The sequence below is a fragment of the Peromyscus eremicus genome, chromosome 2, assembly GCF_949786415.1.
Source record: "Peromyscus eremicus chromosome 2, PerEre_H2_v1, whole genome shotgun sequence".
Lineage (NCBI taxonomy): Eukaryota > Metazoa > Chordata > Mammalia > Rodentia > Cricetidae > Peromyscus > Peromyscus eremicus.
Window position 1 is genome coordinate 86940878 of NC_081417.1, and position 19906 is coordinate 86960783.

Consider the following 19906-nt stretch of genomic DNA (forward strand, 5'->3'; position numbering starts at 1 on the left):
TATCACACTTATCATAGGTTCCAATCCAGTATATACTAGACACTCTAGAGGCCAAATGAGGATGTCTTTCCAGTGGTGAATTTCAAACACACTCAAAAACTGAGAAGACAGACTCAAATCTAGAATATACAAAGTATTACAACTCAATAATAATGAAATACAGTGGTCCAATTAAAAAACAGGAAAGCGATCAGGGAGACATGTCTCTGGAGACAACACAGGGCTAACAAGCACATGGGAGGATGCTCAGCTTCACCGGCCGTCAGAGAAATGCAACTGAAATCTCAACAGAATACACGCATGCCTTTTCACTCCCACTAGGGAACCTACAGTCAGAGATGGTACTAATGTGGGTGAGGAAGTGGTGGAACTGGAAGACTCATACACTGCTAGGAAGAAGGTAAAATGGCACAGCCAGTAAATCAGAAGTTCCTCAAAATGGCTAAACACAGAGTAACCATGTGGCCCACCATCTTTACCCTTTGTATCTAATCAAGGGAAGTAAAAACACCTGATCACACAAACATCTGCATGAGTAGCAAAGAAATGCATAATATCCAAAATAAAATGTGAAATAGCCATACCCCAGAATGCTACGTGGTAAAAAAACAAAGGAAGAACTATCTCTTACTGTAATATGAAAGAACGCTGAAAGCATTACGTTGAGTGGAAAAGCTAGTCACATATTGCAGGAAATGTCCAAGACCAGAGGTAGATTTTAGTGGCTGCTTAGCACTTGGGATGGGAAGGTGGGAAACTGGTTTGACTACTAAGGAGTACAGGACTTGCTTAGGGAATTATGGAAATGTTCTATCATGCTTGTTCTCAAAGAACCAAGATGTCAAAGAGCTACTCAAACATCATTCAGCAAAAAGGCTCAGGGGTCAAAGTAGCTCTTCAGATTCCAAGACTGTTAGGAAAAGTGAGATGCTTTCTGTCCTGGAGTTCCAAGGAAGAGAAGAGAAAATGTTCAAGGACAAGGGCAGTCTGAGGAAGTGAGAGGAACCACTTGGGAGGAGGTAAATGCCTCAGCAGAGGACTGGGAAATAACAGTCAAATTCTTGGTCCTGGGTTTCCACCAATCTTTATTCTTGGACCCAAATCTGTGTGTCATATGGCAGCAAAGAAGAGATCTGAAGTGTACAAATGCCAAAGCCTATTTGAAGATGGAAGACTGCCAACAGTCAGCCTAACACAAGTTCTGAAATAACACCACATAAAACGCTGCCGTATGGACTGAAGCAGTCCCACCTACCATCGCTATTAATGATGGCAGACTGTAAGGCCTTACTTAGGAATGGAATTCACATGTTCTAAGCTCCTGCCACATAGTCACACTGCTCTAGGCACATGCATTCTTACCTCATTATGCTTCCATATAGCCTGGGAATTGGGGTTGCACTGCTCCCATTCAAGGTACTGAGAGAGGTAAGGTAGGCAGCCAGGCCTGATACAAGCACAAGTATATCTATAAAGTCCTCTATAACCATGTAACAAGCAGGCTATCTGGTCTCTGCCTCACTCTTAGGCTGCAATGATATTCTTTTTAACTAGATACCAGAGTTCTGGCTTAAGTCACTGGATTACCAATTCTGCCACTACCAAAGCCACAAAGGAAGCCAATGTCTGCCTTCCTCTGAAGCCAAGCAAGCAACTACCCCCTCTCCACTTGCCAACTGAGGCATTCTGGTCAGGTCTCTAAGTCTTGCGGCACTGTGTTTCTTCCTATGTACAATGATTGTAATACCTACTCATATTTGTTGAAACAATTAAGTCAGATAATATAGGGAACTCAGCACAGTCCTCGGTACATACAGATGATGATAAATATAAGTAAATGATAAAATTTTCTTTGTTTTGAAAACATGGCAAAAATAATTTTATTTGAAAATAAAATTAACATATTTGGAAAATTAAGTCCATTCAATTATCCAATTTCCTAAATATAGGATGGTATCTACCACACACCAGAAAAAAGCAAACAAGCAATCAAACAAAAAAGAAAAAAAATAAATAATCCTACCTAGTTTTCCTAATACAAACTGAAGGAGCTGGGGCAAACAAGAGCAATTCTATTCTAGCCAAACTGAACAAATTTGCATTTTGAGTACCATTAATATAATGGCAGTACATATTTTTTTTGTTTTAGTCTCTACTGATATCTTTAGAAAACCCTTTTCTAGAAATTACAGTTTTGGTGCATAATTTAAAACAATCAAAAGCAATTTTGCTAATGATATATCTAACTCTGTTTGGTAGCACAAAAGCAGTAATTTAGTGGTCAGAAAATAAACTTAATTCTCCATTCTGATGCTATGAAGCAGTGTGTACAGTTGATTTCTATGAGACAAAACAGCCATCAGTAGCAAGCATCCCACAGCCTTCACTAAAGGTATCAGAATCATGACCCCTTCCTTCTCCATCAGAACACATCTCTGTTACAGAGATTCTCAACACCAACCCTCACTCCCAAAGTACTGTAATGTAGGTCCAATCATGCACTGACAAGAAAGTCTGGTACTTAATCATCTGGCCTGTGGGACTGTGCTTACAGCTTACAGAGCAGCTCAGAGAGAATACCAGCACACACATATTCACTCAGCAAAACCAGATCTCTCTATTTTGGACCACTGTGGCTGGAGGGCATCTTAACAGGGAACAGGGGTGGTCTTTCAGGCAGACACAGTGCGTGCCCCAGCCTCAGCCCTTTACTTTAGGCTGGCTAACCCTGAGGGCTCAGAATCTGGTATCCAATAGAAATAAAGCTCTCAGAATGATGTCTCCCAACCAAAGCCCTCCTAAAACAGAAGCCAGGCTCTCATCCTCTAAAGTTGAGTTGCTAGAATTTTACTGCAACATGCTAATGTAAATGCCCTTCAGTAGATATAAACTCTGGTCCAATGGAATCTTAAGCAGCCATCATGGGGAAACATCCTAGTTCATAAAACCAAAGAGAAAGTTGCAGGCAGATAGATAAACAGAATTCCATGTGTGTTTTTCCTAGTGAAAACACAAAAGTATCCTGGTAAATAAGATAGGGCTGGGGTCAGAGTAAAAAGTGGGAGGAGAGGAAGAAGGGGGCAGAGAAGAGGAGAGGCCTGGAGATAGAGGCTGGGGACAACACAGGAAAAGGAAGCTGCCAGACTTGGCCTTCACAGAAACAGAAAATGTGGTGGCATTGAAGGTGATTTTCTAAAACTTTTTTGTTATTGTTGTTTAAGGTAAATACATAATTACTATATACAAAACCTTACCTTGTTGATTGTACTGAGGAATGAGAAGGGAGTGGCCTGTAGTCCTGGCATCTCACACAAGGCCTCTGACTCAGGGTCAGTGTTGAAAATGGCCTCTTCTGGTTTCTCTTCCCAAGCTTCTCTCTTCCTTTCAGATTTGAATCCATGTGGGGTGTCCTCTACGGTGATAGTTTGCACTGAGGCATTCTTCAGCTCCATCTTGGCTTCGTCACCTGTCTTTACTAGCCAGGTTCCCCATGTTGACTTGAGTTCATTGCGTGACTTGGAGAATGAGTTGTCTGGGAAGGAATGGCCAAGTTCATCTCTCAACTGAACAGCTACTTGCTGAAGTGCCTTCTGAGCTTTACTATCAAGGTGATCTCCAGGAAGCCCCTGCTGCGCCAAGCAAATTCGTTCGAAAAGTAAGGCACCGAGTGCTTTCAGAAGATCTGGCCTGTTTCTCCAAAGAAGACAGCAGAGGAATCAGCCTCCTGATTCAGCTTCATCAACAACTCAGCCTCCCAAGTTTTCCCCCACCAATCCTGTCCAGATTCGACCTACATTAAACATAGTGAGTTCCCAAATATGCTAGGAACCATGACAAACATCTGATCTCATGCAACCTCACAACACCCAAACAAGACAGATATTACTTTGTTGAGTTCATGGATAATGTCACACAGGTACAAAGCCAATTAAGGGGACCACATGAATATATAAAAGGGGGCTGGCCTAGGAAGTTGCAAATGGGATCACAGGATGCCCATGGCAATAATAGGGTGCCCTACTCCATGACATTGGCCCCCTTCCCACGTTCAGTACATAATATTGGCTTTGGATGAATTATGCCAACCTGGATATTCCATGGGTGACCTGATCCATCTTGCTGTATAACGGGTGCTCAATAAACAGATATTAATGAAAGGATGCTTCATAACAAGCATGCAGATAGAGCACAAAGTGCATTGCTTTGAAGGCTGTGCTAGTTGTTTTTGTCAAATTGACACAATCTAGGGTCATCTGAGAAGAGAGAATCTCAATTGAGAATATGCCCCTTCAGATTGGCCTATAGTCAAGCCTGTGGGGGCATTTTCTTGACTGATAGGGAGGGACCCAGCCCACTGTGGGCAGTGCCATCCCTGGGCAGTGATTGTGGAATGTATAAGAAAGCAGCCTGAGCAAGCCAGTAAGCATCATTACTCCATGGTCTCTGCTTAGATTCCTGCCTTGCTTTCTCTGATGATGGACTATAACCTGTAAGCCAAATAAACACCATGCTCCCCAAGTTGCTTTTGGACAAGGTCTTTTTCACAGCAGTAGAAAGCAAACTTGGAAAAGGACAAATAAAAATGGCTTCAGGGGTTGACAGTATTGCTCAGAGACTGAGCAATTGCTTAGCATATGCAAGGCTCTCAATATGACCCCAGCCAGAAAATAAATTCAAATAAATAAATGAATAAACAAACAAATGAAATGGCTCCAAACTCTACGTGATTCTTTGACAGGGAGGTAAATTTCCTTCCACAGAAGAGGAAGATTAAAGGAGCAATGAGGATTAAAAGAAGTAGCATCCAGGCAGCAGATGTTCTTCACTGTCCCTTGCCATGTGCCCTTGCCCCACCTCTGATAGTAGCTGCAGCTGTGTGGACAGTGGAGACACAACAGGTCCCACTTCAAGCACCCTATGCTTCTCTGCTACCCTGGAGCTCTTTCCAAAGCTGAGCCAGCCAGCAAGACAGGCTGGAGTGGAGAGAGCTGAGATCTCTGAGCTGAGAGCTGTGGCATGAATGTCCTAGCTTCCATCCTGAGGACAGAAGCCCAGGCTAAACTGCCCACCTGCCCAGCTGCCCACACCAACCATCTTCACTGGTTTCCTGCTCCCCTACACAAGTCTGAGTCTCTGGCTCTGCTTTTCAGGGACTTGGAGTAAAGCCAGCATGGGAAGCAGCCAGGATGGTTCTGGTCTGGCACATGCTCCTTTGTGTGCTGAACACTGTACTGGCAGAAGGGCTCCAGCAAAGATGTAAACTGATGCTAGAAAGGGGGTGGTAAATAAGAGACTAATCTACAAGGCAATGGGGAGTCACAGGGGAACTGAATGGTGGTGGAAGCATGACACTGCGATGAATAGTCATGGTCACTCTGCAGTAAAGAAAAAAGTAAGGCTAGGAAGTAGGCAGAGGACACAGGAAGATCTCACATGCCACATCGTGCTGAGCAAAGGACAGGCCTCCTCACAAATGGACTTCAAAAGGTGAAGAGCTACTGTGCAAAGGAGAGATTTCCCGTCACGATGGTGGTGTAACACACATGTGCTCCTTCCACTCTCATCCACTCACAGAAATGACAGCAGGCAGGTATACACAACAAGAGGTGCACCACAGGGCTCAATACATAACAAGAGGGCACAAAACCAAAGATCCCAAAAGGAAACACAGCCTGGAATTGAGGTGGGTGGTAACAACAGATCCACAAATTCACCCTCAGGGCAGAAATGAAATCTGACAGAAGTTATAGGCCCCAAAGGGCCAAGCTGAGACAACTTCAGTATTCTCACCCTAGGAGACTAAGGGTGTGGGTGGTTAAAAACACAAACTAAATTTGCATGAAAAATCCTCTCTTTAAAAAGACAACAATCAGTCAGGCAAAATGGCTTAGTAAGTAAGAAAGCTTGTTCTTTGCACCCATGTAAAAATTGATGCATGGGCCTGTAATTCAAGCACTGGAGAGCAGAGACAGGTGTACACCAAGAGCTCATTGCCAGCCACAATAACTGAAAAGGTGAGCTTCCAGCTCAATGACAGGCCTTTGTCTCAGAGCAATGAGGCAGACAGTAACAGAGGAAAGCACCTGGCATTTTACTCTGTGTTCCACATGTGTGCTTACAGGCACACACACCTGCCTCATACATGTACCACATATCACACCCACATATACATATGAATATGCCAAAAATGACAACTAAGAAATCAGAAAATTCATATCCAAGAGAACAGAAAGCAATCTATTGAAGAGTACAGAAAAGGGTTTAAGATTTCTTTTTACTTTGTGTGTGTGTGTCTATTTTTGTTTTATGCCTACACAGCAAGGCATGCAGTCCCTGCAGAAGCCAGAAGAGGGTGTCAGATCCTCTGGAACGTAGTTACAGACAGATCTGAACTCCATAAGGGTGCTGGACGAGCAGCAAGTACTCTTAATTTCTGAGCCATCTCTCCAGCCCCTCCCCTATACACCAAGAATAAAGTTTAAATCGCTGACAAAATAAAGAAAGCAAATGAAAAAATGGAGCACAGGTGAAACAGTTAGAGAACTGAGAGAAAGTGCTCCAGGCAAGGGTTGTCTAGGAGCTATGACTGCCTTCTAGAAGAAGGGCCCCTCAGGTAGAGGTGAGCTAGAGAAGCCTTTGTGTCACTTTCCTTGCCTTTTCCACTCAGTTTCTCCTTACTGCTTTATTTCATGAAACCTGTGAGACAGATACATCCAGCCTTCCTCTGATGTCAGTCCATGTTCTCAACATGGCCTCTGCAAACAGCAGTAAGGGCCACCTCATTTCCAGAGTCCCACAGTCTAGATCAAGGGAGTGAATTCAACTCAAAATTTAAAAATTAAAAGCAAAATGTATGCTGCACCACTCACTTCTGGTGTGAGATCATTTAGACTACACAGACCACCTTAAAGCTATAATAAACCTCGACTTTAAAAATATTTCTGATATTCTTAGTATCAGAACTAAATTTTCCTTTCTTTCCTTTTCTTTCTTAATACAGGTAAAAAATAATGACAACTGCTAGTCAGCTAGTCAAAGGAGGACAATCACTCATCACCAAACAACACACACTAAAACCTAAGAAAAAGATTTGACAAATGGGGAGTAAACAGTGGCAAAGGAGGCCACTGCAATATACTGAAGTGGTGGCTATTCAATCACACATTTCAAGTGTTGCTTGGCTGGAAATGGGAACAGTGAATTCATTAAGCTGTCTCTGTAGTCAGGACCTTTGGATTGGTGTGGTCCAAAGGTCTCTTCAGAAAGCCTGAGTGGGACACTTCTACACCCTCCTGAGCATCTGTGCCAAGCAGAAGGTATAAGAGAAGGCACTGACATTTACTAAGCACTTGCCATGTGTCAGGTCCTTTAAATACACAACATCCTCACAGGCTGTGAGACCAGAAGAAGAAACAGGCTCAAAGAGAAACAAGCTCCCAGCCAAGTGGTAGAGCAAAGATTAAAACCCAGCCCTTTCTGACTCCAAGAGAGCTCTAACTCTTTCTGGCTTCCCAAACATAACCTTTGCTGCACTGTGGAATGCTCAACTATCTGCCATTCATTCAAATACTGTGTGGATACTTTCCATTCTTCCAAAGAGGAATGGACATGCCATTAAGGCAAAGACAGACACAGCTGTGCATACAGTGATAGCTAAATCAATGCACAGTACTTATACAATATAATGTAAGAATTATGAATGAGAAGGAAGGAGAGAAGAAATCTGACAGAAAATGTACAAATGGGATCTCTTTAAACCAAGTAGTCAGGAGGGACCTCTCCACAAAGCTGACTGCTCACTGAGGATCTGCTGATTGTACCTTTTGGTGAGTCTATCACAGTAGAGACAACACTAGCTAGCGGAGGCCCCTTTAAGAACAAGCTTGGTCAGTGTGGCTGAGGCCCAGCAAACACAAGTGTGGCTGATAAAGATGGAGAAATAGCAGAGGTTGGGTCAAGAAGCTCTGATCCGACTGTGACAGTGGGAACCCATTAAAAGGTGTTAACATACAAGAGATGTAACCTGACGTAAGTCTTAAAAAGACCCTGGCTACTCTATGGAGAATGGACCACAGACGGCAGAAATGGGAACAGGAAGGTAAATAAGAAGGCTGCACAGCTGCAGGAGTCCAAACAAGAGATGTCGGCAGTGAGAAGAGTGGAGAGGAGAAGGGACTGATGTAGGGCTATAATCTGAGGGGTGACTGTGAGGACTCGCTACGTACGGGCTTTAGGGACCGAGGAGCTTGCACTTTGGGCTACAGCTATTAAGCAATGTGGACATAAACATGACTAATACTAGAAAGTAGCAGAGTGGCACCACGTGGGTCATAGGTCAGCACTGAAATGTCTGATCCACAGTCAGGAGGAGGTGTCCAGCACACAGCTGGCTGTTACTAAGACCTGTTAGGATCACGATGCAGAAATCAGAGCCACATAGCCCATTCCAATGGCAGGAAGGAGTGGAGGCATGGAGAAAGAAAGGGGCCGAGACCCCGGCTCTGGGACACACCAGTGTCCTTTAACAGAGGAGGCAGAGAGGGAGAGAGGGCAGGGAGGTGAAAAGAAACAGGCAGCCAGGCAGAAGGGCAGCTGCTGCTCAAGGCTGGCAATGGATTTCACAGTTTAGAAACTGTTACTGACTGGACAGAGGCAAAAGCTGTGAGGGCTCTTATGATGGTGTAGAGAATGGGAGAGGGTGGAAGCTGTGAATGTCAGCAATTCTTTTGAGAAATTTTACCTCAAGTGAGAATAAAGAAATTGGACAGTAGCTGAAACGGATGTGAAATCAGAAGGGAAGGAGGCACTCTTCCCAAACGTCTAATATCAGGTGTGTCTCACGCTTATGAAAATGACTCAGAAAAAAAGGCAAAAAAAAAAAAAAAAAAAAAAGGAGGGGGATTCAGAAAAGACAGGGAGCTAGGAGGTCAGAAGTGAAGTCACAAGGGGAGGACTGTTCTTGGATAGCAGCAGGGATCCTTCTATTCTACCCTAGAAAAGGCAGTTTGCAGTTGACAGTCCAACAGGGGCTCAGATGTGATTGTTTCTATCTGTTTAGTGACTAATGAAATGGGGTCCTCAGTTAGTGGGATAGGGAAAAAGAGAACCTGAAAAATAGTTCAGTGATTGCCACAGTAAGTGTCAGGCACACAGGCCCTAGAGACACAGGCAATATGAGCTGCTAGCCAAGGCTGGGGTGTAACAGGCTTAGGCTAGGTCTCAGGGAATAGGAAGAAAAAAGCACCAGTGTAAAATAAGTGGGACTAGTATGTACCAGAGCCCTGAAACAAAGGCTACTCTGAGATTTGCTCTCAGTACCAAGATGCTGTATGGCCTCTGCAGAGAAGGAAAGGTAAGAACAGCACAAACAGCTAAGAAGTGGGCTATCAGATACATGGCTAGCGGAAATGCACAGCTAGGTAGAATAACACACTGCATGTTTAAATGCCTATCAGCAGCACTGTGATGCCTGAATGGGAGGAGGCTGTCACAATGATCCCGGAGAAAATGATGGAAAGCTAGGGCTAGAGAAGCAGCCTAGGTTTTGGAGGTGGAGACCAGAACACCAGCGAGATCCCTGGACTTATAGGGTCGGATCCTTTCTAGAACCCCCAAGTTTCTATTCCCTCTGAACTATAAAATGTACCCCCAAACACTAGCCAATCTTCTCCCTGACAATCTAATCCTAGCCCAGTCCCTTTGGCCACTTCTCCAGTGCCATCTTTAGACCTCCTGCCAGCCTCACATTCTGGTGGTTCTACACCTATCTATCTCTCAACTATGCCCACAGGTACAAATCAGATCTTCTGCGGTCAGTTGGAACTCAAAATTGTATGAGCCTTTCAAAAACAATTCTTAAACATACTAGTGCTCCTCTTTCATATTTTTACAATTTTTCAGCTATCAACTATCACTTGACATTGAACTACAGAGACCAAAAACTTTTGATGAAGAAATTCTGAATCATGCCTCTAGAGGGTGAAACTGGAAACATGTAAGGCAAGGACTAGGAATCCACAGAAGGTGAATGCCAAGGAAAAGGAAAGGGAGCATTGATCATTCCACAAGGCAGGCTGCCCTGGCCTTCTCACACCACCACCAACAGTGAGTTGCTTAGTTGGGAAAGTGCACAACAACTAATGAGCCATTTCCTGATCATTTCTGGCAGACAAGTGGAGTCAGTCACTCTGGAGTCTCTCCATTTTCACAATTCCTCCAGGTGGAAGGCTAGAAAGTAGAAAGTCTCAAAGGCTGAGGAGAAGTCTTAGGCCTAAGTCTATCAAAGTTTGCACTGGGGTCATCAGACACTGGCTTGGTAATAAATAGAGACACACATCATTAGCTGGCTGGTGTACCTGCTGCATATGGTATTCACAAAATCTTCCCTGGGCTGAGTGGCAAAGGGTGGAATTAATAGGAAAGGTATTTAAAACAACAACAACAACAACAACAAAAACAAAATAAACGAAGTCTTCTATGTAGCCCAGGCAGTCATCAAACTCACCCTTGCAACACAAGACTTGAGCAGCAATAGTCACAAAACTTTACTTAGTGCTATAGATATACTCCAGATCTATTATTTTATTTCATCTTTTTAAGATTCCTAGGGGATAAGTACCATCATCTCTAGGAATGAAGAAATCAAGATGGAGACAGATGGCACAGATCTGAATAGCAGAGCCAGACAGGAGCTCTGTTCAAAGACACCCCCGCCCCACCAAGAGCAACACAAACATCTCACTTCTAGAAGGAATTTCTAGGCATAGGACTAGTGTTGCCCTGACCAAGGAAAATACTGAATATCTCCCACTCGCCCATTCCTAGAAAATTCTCCAATGGCTAAGGGAATGCTGGGTCCAAAGTGTTACCTTCCTCCCATCTTTGTGGCATGTAAAGCTGAGCCTGTAAAGTAGCTAACCAGGGCCTTGTCTAGAGCATGTATACAAGTCAGGCCTTCAATAGGACCTTGGAACCATGACCAAACCATCATGGGTTCAGTAGTGCACAGGGAAGAATAAGTGTTCAAAAACGAAGGTTAGGCAGAGTTAGGCTTCTTTTTCTAACGAGCTGTAGCTGCTAGTGACTGGAAAGTGTATGGGACAGGCAAGTGCAAGAGAAAGCAGGTACCCAAGTATAAACATCACAACATGTTTGCTTTCAGTGTTGGCTCATAAGGGGCTTTCTCTAAACCATAATTAGGTTGGAATTTTTACAACTCATGAGATTAACAATACCAATTTTGAAGACGTGTGATGAGTGCTTACATGCTTTTCTGACAACTAGCTGGAATAGAAAAGCTTGTCCACTAGAAGCAAGCACATACATCTCCCATCCTACCTTGTTTTCACCACAGTCCCCAGTTCACAATATCCATTTGGTCCTACAAGGTCTGGGAGCAGTGGTACCTTTTACCTCAAACTTTACAAGGTTGGGTATTCAGAGGCTCCAGAAACTCTCTAGTCTTGAGAACCAACTAAGATTGTTCAAGTCCCTTTGAAGATGAAGTAGGTATGTCTCTTCAGAGGACTCATACTCAGAAAATGTTAGGTATCAGGGATTAAGAAGTTGGGCCACATCAAGCTTGCCAAAAACAATGTTCCAGTTTTCTTTTCAGCAGAAGGGTCCCACAAGGCTTAGTAATGCAATGATGTAAGGAAGATTAGGGTGTCTGGCTCTTGCCAAGAGTTAAAGCGGTAGCAACTTGTGTTTTTCTGCCTGTATCAGAACTGAGAACTTTTGTTGAGATACACCTCAGACTAGTCAATTTTCCTACTTTTTTCTTAGTCCGCCCAGCAACCCTGAGAAGCAGTCAGAGAAACTGAGATAATGAGAAAAACCAGCACAGCTCTTACTGGCTTCAAAGCCCAAGCAGCTGCCGTGGATGGCCTAGAAGGAATATGAAAGGGGAAACAGCTCGTAAAGGACTGATTTATAAAATACAAACATATCTAATGTTTCTCCTTCTTTATGTCAGGAAAAAGACCTGTAGTATTTCCCCACATAGGAACAACTCCCAGCAGATACAATGAGAAAAGAATTTAGTTCCAGCTCAACATAAAACAGCAGAGTCACGACTGCAATGTTGTTTTTAAGCTGATGCCAAAACCAGAGATGCCAGGAGGGCTGATTCCTCCAGCTCCTGACAGCCAGGCAGCTTTCTGAGACTCTCAGGAATAATTTTAAGGGAAAGCTTTATCTCATCTCTTTGTAATGGGCCTGAATGTGGCTCTGCTCAAGTCCCCTCACAGCCACCAGCATGCAGTCTAATTACTTAATTGCACGACTGGCAAGATTCTTTCCCAGCCATTTCAGGAGCTCTCAGGTACACTGCACACCACCACCTGAGTCCATTCAGCAAAGTGAGTGTATTCTTCCTCAAACCTCCTCAAATGAAGAGGTACCTGGGCCCATGTCTACCTGGATTCCAGCGAAACTGTGGCCTTCTTTTGGAAGAAAGTGTCAAGCATGCGTAGGAGCTCGTCTTCCAGGCTCTGGTCTCTAGGGATACCAGGTGTGGGAACCCCATCATGGCCTAAAATGCTGGAATCCATGTGTCTTAAATATCCATTTTTGCAGCCACCCTTGGCATAGTCCTCCATGATCTGCAAATGAAAGTGTTTGGTCAGACAGAGGTATATAGAGAATGGGAAGGATAGGCGGATAAGAAAGGGATACAGGCGAGTGAGAACTGGTCCACAGGCAGGGACAAGGAAGGAAAGGGAGGATACAGGCCTGCAAGTCCATACATTCACATTCATGTTAAGAAAGGGAGGCATTTGTATCACTTTCCTTAGCCTCAATTTTCTTACTCCAAAGTGGTACCATATCCCTTGCTATGGTTCAGAGAATAAAATAAGATGGCCAAGTTAGGGTAAGTGTCTGACTCACTACAGGAGCCCTCTGGATGCATATTCTCCCATCCTATAAGTCCACTCCTTGGAAATTCTTCCTAAGAAGAATGCGGAATGAATGTCCTCAATCATGCTTTGGATAGTTATATGTTTCATATAACATCATTGCTTAGATTATAGACACATACATTATTATTACTCTACTGACACATAGTAAAATAGGGATTTGATATATCTCATTAGGAGGGTGGAGAGTTCTTAATTCCCATGGAGATGTTATTTACAAATCCACCTTCCTGGGTCATTGGGGTTCCCAGAGGAGCACTACCACAGAGACTTCTAGTTAAAGCCTGTTCTGGGCATGTCCGGAGATGGTACAATTAGCATCCTTTCTCTCCTATCCAAAGCTGTAAATTTTCTCAAAAAGTCTATAAATAACTCCTCTTGACTTCATTACTGTTAGTGATATATACATATTAGCCATCACTCTATCTCTCCACACTGGAAAAATGATTAATATTTTTTTAAATGGAAGACAAGATTCACACAAATGAGCTGTTATTTATAGGATCTTTTTTTTGTCACCAATCTAGTTATTAAATCCATCAAATAAGCAATCTCCAAAAAAGGAAAAAAATTAGACTACAGTAATAAAAGCAGAAATTATTATTATTTGCTGAGTACTTACTACATGCCCTTTGGTTTCAGTATCAGAGAGACCCTTCCCAGAAGGGTAGTTAATGAAGGAAAACAGACTGGAGTGACATGGCCAAGGCTCAAAAGCAGGTTCATGGGTTTCCAAGGCCCCCATTTCCATTGCTTTGTGTTCCAAAACTATCCATATCAGCTATTGGCCACTCATGACTCTTGTGAATGTGGATACCTTGGAGACCAAACATTCCACACCTACAGTACCCACCTCTTACTATATCCAATCAATCCATATCCAACCACATCTCAATATTTAAGGTTCTTTTAAGCTTGGAGATTGTTTAGTCCAATTATTCAGTAGCAATGTGACTAGAAGATTCTATATGGATGGACTTAATGACCAGAGTAATACTGAGCTAGGTTATAAGGGTCAAGAGATTGCAGAGAGACACTCTGTTCCATCAGGGAACACTGGCACTTTAATCTGATGACCTGATAGTTCATAAGAGTCCAGACACAAGGATTCATATCCTACCTCCATCACTGGAGCCCTAATCTGTGCTCTAGATAAATCATCTCCTCTCAAAGGCCTCAGTTTTCAATACATAAAACGAACGGTGGATTAGCTCTTTAAATATCTATTCAGGTCCAACAGGCAATTCTTACTGTTCTATAATTACCCAGTTCTTATGTCCAGGTATGTTTCATGGCTGACTCCATCACCCACTTTATAACTTCTGATAAAAAAAGAAACCAGTTTTTCTGCTGCCCACTGGCATAAAGGAGAAACATAATGCAGGAAGAATGAAGAGAAAATGGACTACAAATACTCCAGACCGCAGATTGACTTGGACATGGTGAGCCAGAGTAAGGAGTAAACTATGTTTCTACCACATTACTCTGTTCCAAATGCTGGTCACTCTGGAAATGATTCTCATCATCTGCTTCAATTTTGATTGTGTCTTTATCCTCCTTGCTAGCCAGCAGCTATATGGAGCATGGATTAGGGTGAAAAATGCAATAACAACAACAACAAAAGTGTCCAGCATGAATATGAACAAGTCAGTGATGTCTTTTCTCAAAAAAAAAAAAAAAAGCCAAACAGTCAAGAACAACAACAAAATACAAACAAACAAATGTCAAGCCATGAGATAAAAATTAGTTGAAGTCAGAGCTGCTGGCTATGGATAAATCCCCCCACAAAACAACTGGGGGCCTTTCCCTGGTCCTGCATGGTCTTCCTGTGAGGCTGGAAATTGAGCATGCTCTCTGTGGCCGCTGCCATTCTGCCTTTGCTAAATCCACTTTCAGATTATAGAAGGGTAACAAGATTTTTAAAAAATAGCTATTGATGGAATTGAAAATAGCAAAGAGCAAAAAAGCAGTAAATGAAATTTATGGTGTACCCAAATTATTCATCACTTCTCCTATTTAGCCCAGGGAATAAACCTCTTGTTAGAATGTCACACATGTGAGATGGACAGTCCCAGTAACACTGTCATTTTGCTGACAAAAAGTCCTCATCTCCAGTGAGAAGAGTGTCAGGTTACTGATGATAACTTTACACTTTTGGAAATGAAAGACTTAAAAGAGACCGCATGAATCTGAAATGCCTTAAAAGCTTTAAAGTCCCAGTGTTTCTGCATTCTGTGTTCCCCAGAACGGACAGTACAAAGTTCCCAGGAAAGCAAGAGTCCAAGTCTCCAAACATCCAAAATTTTGGTCATAAGACATATGAATTCCCTTGCAGGCAGTATGGAAGTGTGGGTATGGGAGAGATGGCCCCAACCCTCACAGCTTGTGGTTGATGGGAGCGCTGGCCCCGCCCCCTGCCTGGGCAGCATGCGAGAACTGGCCCTGGTGGTATATGTGTGGGAGAGCTAGCCCTGCTCCTTGCCTGTATTGGCACTAGGGTGAGCTGGGTCCTGCCCCTCATCAGGGTAGTGATGAAGAACTGGCTCTCATGGTGTGGGTAAGGGACAGCTGGCCCCAATGGTGTGAATGTGGGAGAGCCGGTCCTGCCCCTTGCCAGCTATCAAAGCCAGGAGAGCTGGCCCAGAGGGAGAGCTGGCCCTGTTGGCATTGGCATAGGAGGGCAGGTGGGCTGACCAACTCAACTACCACGTGGTGCCAAGATTCAGGCCCAACATCTACTTCATCTAAGAACTATGGGAGCATATAAAAGGGCTGGCCCTGCAAAACCAAAGCTGCAGGATCTCTATGACACAGGGCAACAACAGGATATCTGAAAGGAGTCTCAGTGGGGATCCAGTATTGATAGTGCAGTAGTAGCCTTGAACCAGATCAATGACTCATCGCAATGAACACTTACTTGCATGCAAAGCTGTTTGGGCAAAAGGGTACACTGGGTGACAACCATGACACACTGCAGCTTCAAGGTGAGACATTTTTGGTTTTGGGTTTTTTTTTAATTTTTATTTTTCATTTCTTAGCGGGGGGGGGGGGGAGTTGCAAGGGCAGAGCATGGATATGAAGGGACGGGGAGACGAGTGGGTTTGGGGTGCATGATATAAAATTCAAAGAATAAATGAAAAGTTTTTTTTAAAAAAAAAGACATACGAATTAACCAAGTAGAAACTAAGAGGCACTTTCCACATACACCAAGGCGGCCATGCCCAGTAAGGGTATCAATCAAACCTATTCCAAAACTCACATGGAATCTCACGTTGCTGATGTATCGCTTAGCTCAGGGCCACTTGTCAGGCAACTGTGTGTATGGGATATCTGTAGCTACATCCCAAGAGTTTTACCTTATTAGTTCCTACAATCAGTCAATTGCAATCTTAACTCTCCTGGCCTAGCTAAAATCCTCATCTTCCTCTTAGAGGAAGAACCTTGTTCTTCAGAAGAAACGTAAAACAAAACAAATTGATCTGGAATGTCACTTTATAGAAAGTTCTCAAGGCCAGGACACTCTCGCCTACTACCTTTGAACTATGAAATCAAATAGATCTGCTGAATACAAACCACACCTACAATGCTACAAAGCATGAAACAGGCTGATGTGAACAAACTTGCTAAGACATAAAGTTTACAAAACTATTGAAGCAGCTTTCTTTATTGGCTTCTTCATTTTTCTTGAATCCTTGGCAGTAGAGACAAGGCAATAAGTTTTGCTATATATCCCTGTCTGGCCTCACTTAGTACATAGACCAGGCTGGCCTGGAATTTGTGTGGTCTGCCTGCCTCTGCCACCTGAATATTGGGATTAAGGGTGTGTACTCCTATGCCCTGTAGATATTCTTAGGAAATAAGGACCAAACAAGGCTACTAAACTAGTTTGTAGAAGCATAAAAATATTACACTTACTCCTAGGTGCTCACTAAGAAAAAAAAAAATGTCCCAAAGACTGGTACATGAGTGTTCCTATTACCTTTTGTCCATGAGTCTACTAACAGCATAATAAACAAACACTAATACATTCTAACAATGCTACATAGGAAACTATTAGCTCATATAACCACATGAGTGAATATCAAAAAGATTATCCTGAGTGAAGAGTTGACTATGATTCTAATTATGTGAAAGTCTAACAGAAAATTAAAACATAGTAGACAAAGCAGGGGGACAAGTGAGGTAGGGGACTGACACAAGGGACATGGGGGATCTTGAAAAAAGGTTTGATTTATAGACACATACACTTGTGGAACTTAGCAAATGTAGACTTTCAGGTTCTTCCTGAAGAGACAGAAGGATGATAGACAGGTAAGAAGTGTTAAGAGAGTCTAGGTAACTAGTAAGTACCACATGATCTCACTCAAGTGGAATCTAAACAAGTCAGTCTTTTGAAATGTAGAGATCTGTGTTCCTGGAGGCTGGTGAAGGTGAGGAGGAGACTAGGGAGGGCTTGGGAGAGGTAGTCAGATGGAAGCAACATGTGAGCTGCTACACAGTAGATGCCTACAGATAAAATAACATGCACATCATGAAACTTAAAGAAATGACAAAATGCTTGATGAGCTAAATATATTTGCCTTAGCTTAAACATTACATAGTATACATATGTATCCAAACAATACACTGTACTCCGTTAATGCCTATAATTATTTTTTTTTTTATTTTTATTTTTTTTTTTGCTTTTTCGAGACAAGGTTTCTCTGTGTAGCTTTGCGCCTTTCCTGGAACTCACTTGGTAGTCCAGGCTGGCCTCGAACTCACAGAGATCCGCCTGGCTCTGCCTCCCAAGTGCTGGGATTAAAGGCGTGCGCCACCACCGCCCGGCTGCCTATAATTATTTTTAAGATGGCTCAATTATGTTGTTACTTACATTTTTTTTTCTAAACACAATAGTAAAAAATAAATTTAGAAAGGAACAATGTGTGTGTGTTTTTTTTAAAGAATTACAGATAATAAATGGCTTGAAGTCTGATGTAATGACCTAAATGTTGTATTAATGTTATTTACATTTAATGGATATATTTATACAGGAAAACTGGGTACACTTTAATTTTGTTACTGTTGTTTGTTTTTTGTTCTGAGCCAGGGTGTCATGTGGCCCAAGCCATGTAACTGAAGCTGACTGTGAACTTCTGATCCTCCCGGCTCCACTTCCCCAGTGCTGGCACTGTAGGTGCTCATCACACCACCTGGTTTGTGTGGTGCCCTATAGGGTCACATAACGGAATGTGAGGGTCATAACAACACTGGCAACATTCAAAGGTTGCTGAACACATGACAACCAAAGTTACTTCAAACTCAAATGGATTTCTGGTAGCAGCTGCCTATATTGCATCACACAACTTCAACACAGCTTTCATTCTGAACACCCAACATGTGCTCCTTGCAGTGTGCATGCCATCACACTATGCAATACCAACTAACACTGCCTGAAATACCATCGTTTGATTTGAGACTATTGGATGCAAGCAATTCCTATACATATACTTTACTGCTCTTATGGACACATGAATTAATTGCATAAAATACTTAACATTTTCTTATTATCATTCCTCAAAGTGTAAGCATCAGATTGGCTCACCTGTGTGTTACACTGTGTAATGTCTGATGTGAAAAAGTGTTATTTGAGTTGGAGGCAAAGTCTCCTTAAAAAAAGATAAAAATTGTTAAATAAAGTTTGGCTTGAAATTAAATCAGAATTGCCAATATTTTTTTAAATTTCATTTTATTGTGCTCATTTATCAGTGTGTCTGTCTGTATATATAAATGTATTTGTACATGTGTATATGCACCTGTGTGCATGCGGAGGCCAGTAGTGTTATAAGTAGTTTAAGGACGCTCATCTTGTTACATAGGTACTAGGATCCCAATTCTAGTCCTCATGATAGTGCAGCAAGCACCCTTAGCTGCTAAGCCATCTTTCCAGCCCTGTCTAACAGTTTCTAAAATGGTCTCCAAACATACTTCTGCATTTTCCTACTCCATATTTATATAAAGCAACATTCATAGAATTAATATTATAAAATCAAAATGTCAATCAACTCTGAGAAATGTTGAAGATGCTATACATCCTGCATTATAAATATTCAGCCAAGATTTAAGTCTTTAAATAAAAATAAACAAGCACATCCATCTCATTAGCATATAAATTTGCTTCTGTCTTTAATAAATGGTAAAACTATATGTACACCAAAGACTTGCTTTAAAACCCATTTCTTTATGATTTATTACTAGAAAACTATGAGCTATGTATAGCTAGGTGGCTGAGACTGTATAGAAAGTCCTCAGGGGAAAAGGGGCTGCCAAGTGGAAAAATTTATAAGACATTGCTTGAGAGTCACACAAGGCCCATTTCTTGATCAATGTGACAGCCCTACTAATAACTGAACTCAATTAAATTAAGCTCCTTTATATATCTCCATGTCCCCCAATCATCAAGTTTCTAACCACATATATGACAAAAAGCAATACAAGTAAATGACAGTAACCACTAACCCCATGAGTACTGCATCTTGCCAGCATCCTCCCTCTAGATGTCTACATCTAAAGATGTCAGTTCCACACGCTGCATATCATGAGTTTCAACATTCCTACTCTAACTGTGTCCTGCTGAAACAACCCCATATGATGGAGACTCCTCTAATATCAAGTAATAACTGGCAAACACATACAAGAAAGCAGGGGCACCTTGGTAGAGACTTTTATAATTAAGCTCATTAAGACAACAGGAGAGCTGTTGGTCACATGAGTGGCTTCTACATAAACTACCCAAATATGGGAAGTGTGCATCCTCAGGTCCTCCTGCAATGGTTCTGATTAAGGACAGTCATTTTGGAAAGAACCATGAAAAACTCTATCAGGCTTCTAAACTACTCCTATCTTTATCAAATTAAAAGTTGTTGGGGGAAGGTACCTAAAAACAAATTGTATGCTTATTGCATATCTGCATCCATCACTAATTACACATCTGGGAATACAGTCTAAGG

At 42.4% G+C, this 19906-nt stretch overlaps 1 protein-coding gene across 1 annotated transcript in view; it reads right to left on the reverse strand.

Annotated features, from left to right (window-relative positions):
* The window catches only part of Cdk5rap2 (CDK5 regulatory subunit associated protein 2), a 188342-nt gene that overhangs the window by 54239 nt on the left and 114197 nt on the right, over positions 1 to 19906 (reverse strand). Inside the window, exons 19-20 of the mRNA XM_059255817.1 lie at positions 12418 to 12602; positions 3255 to 3687 (exon numbers count right to left, since the gene is read on the reverse strand). Of these exons, the coding sequence (XP_059111800.1) occupies positions 3255 to 3687; positions 12418 to 12602 (618 nt within the window). The remainder of the gene's footprint in view (positions 1 to 3254; positions 3688 to 12417; positions 12603 to 19906) is intronic.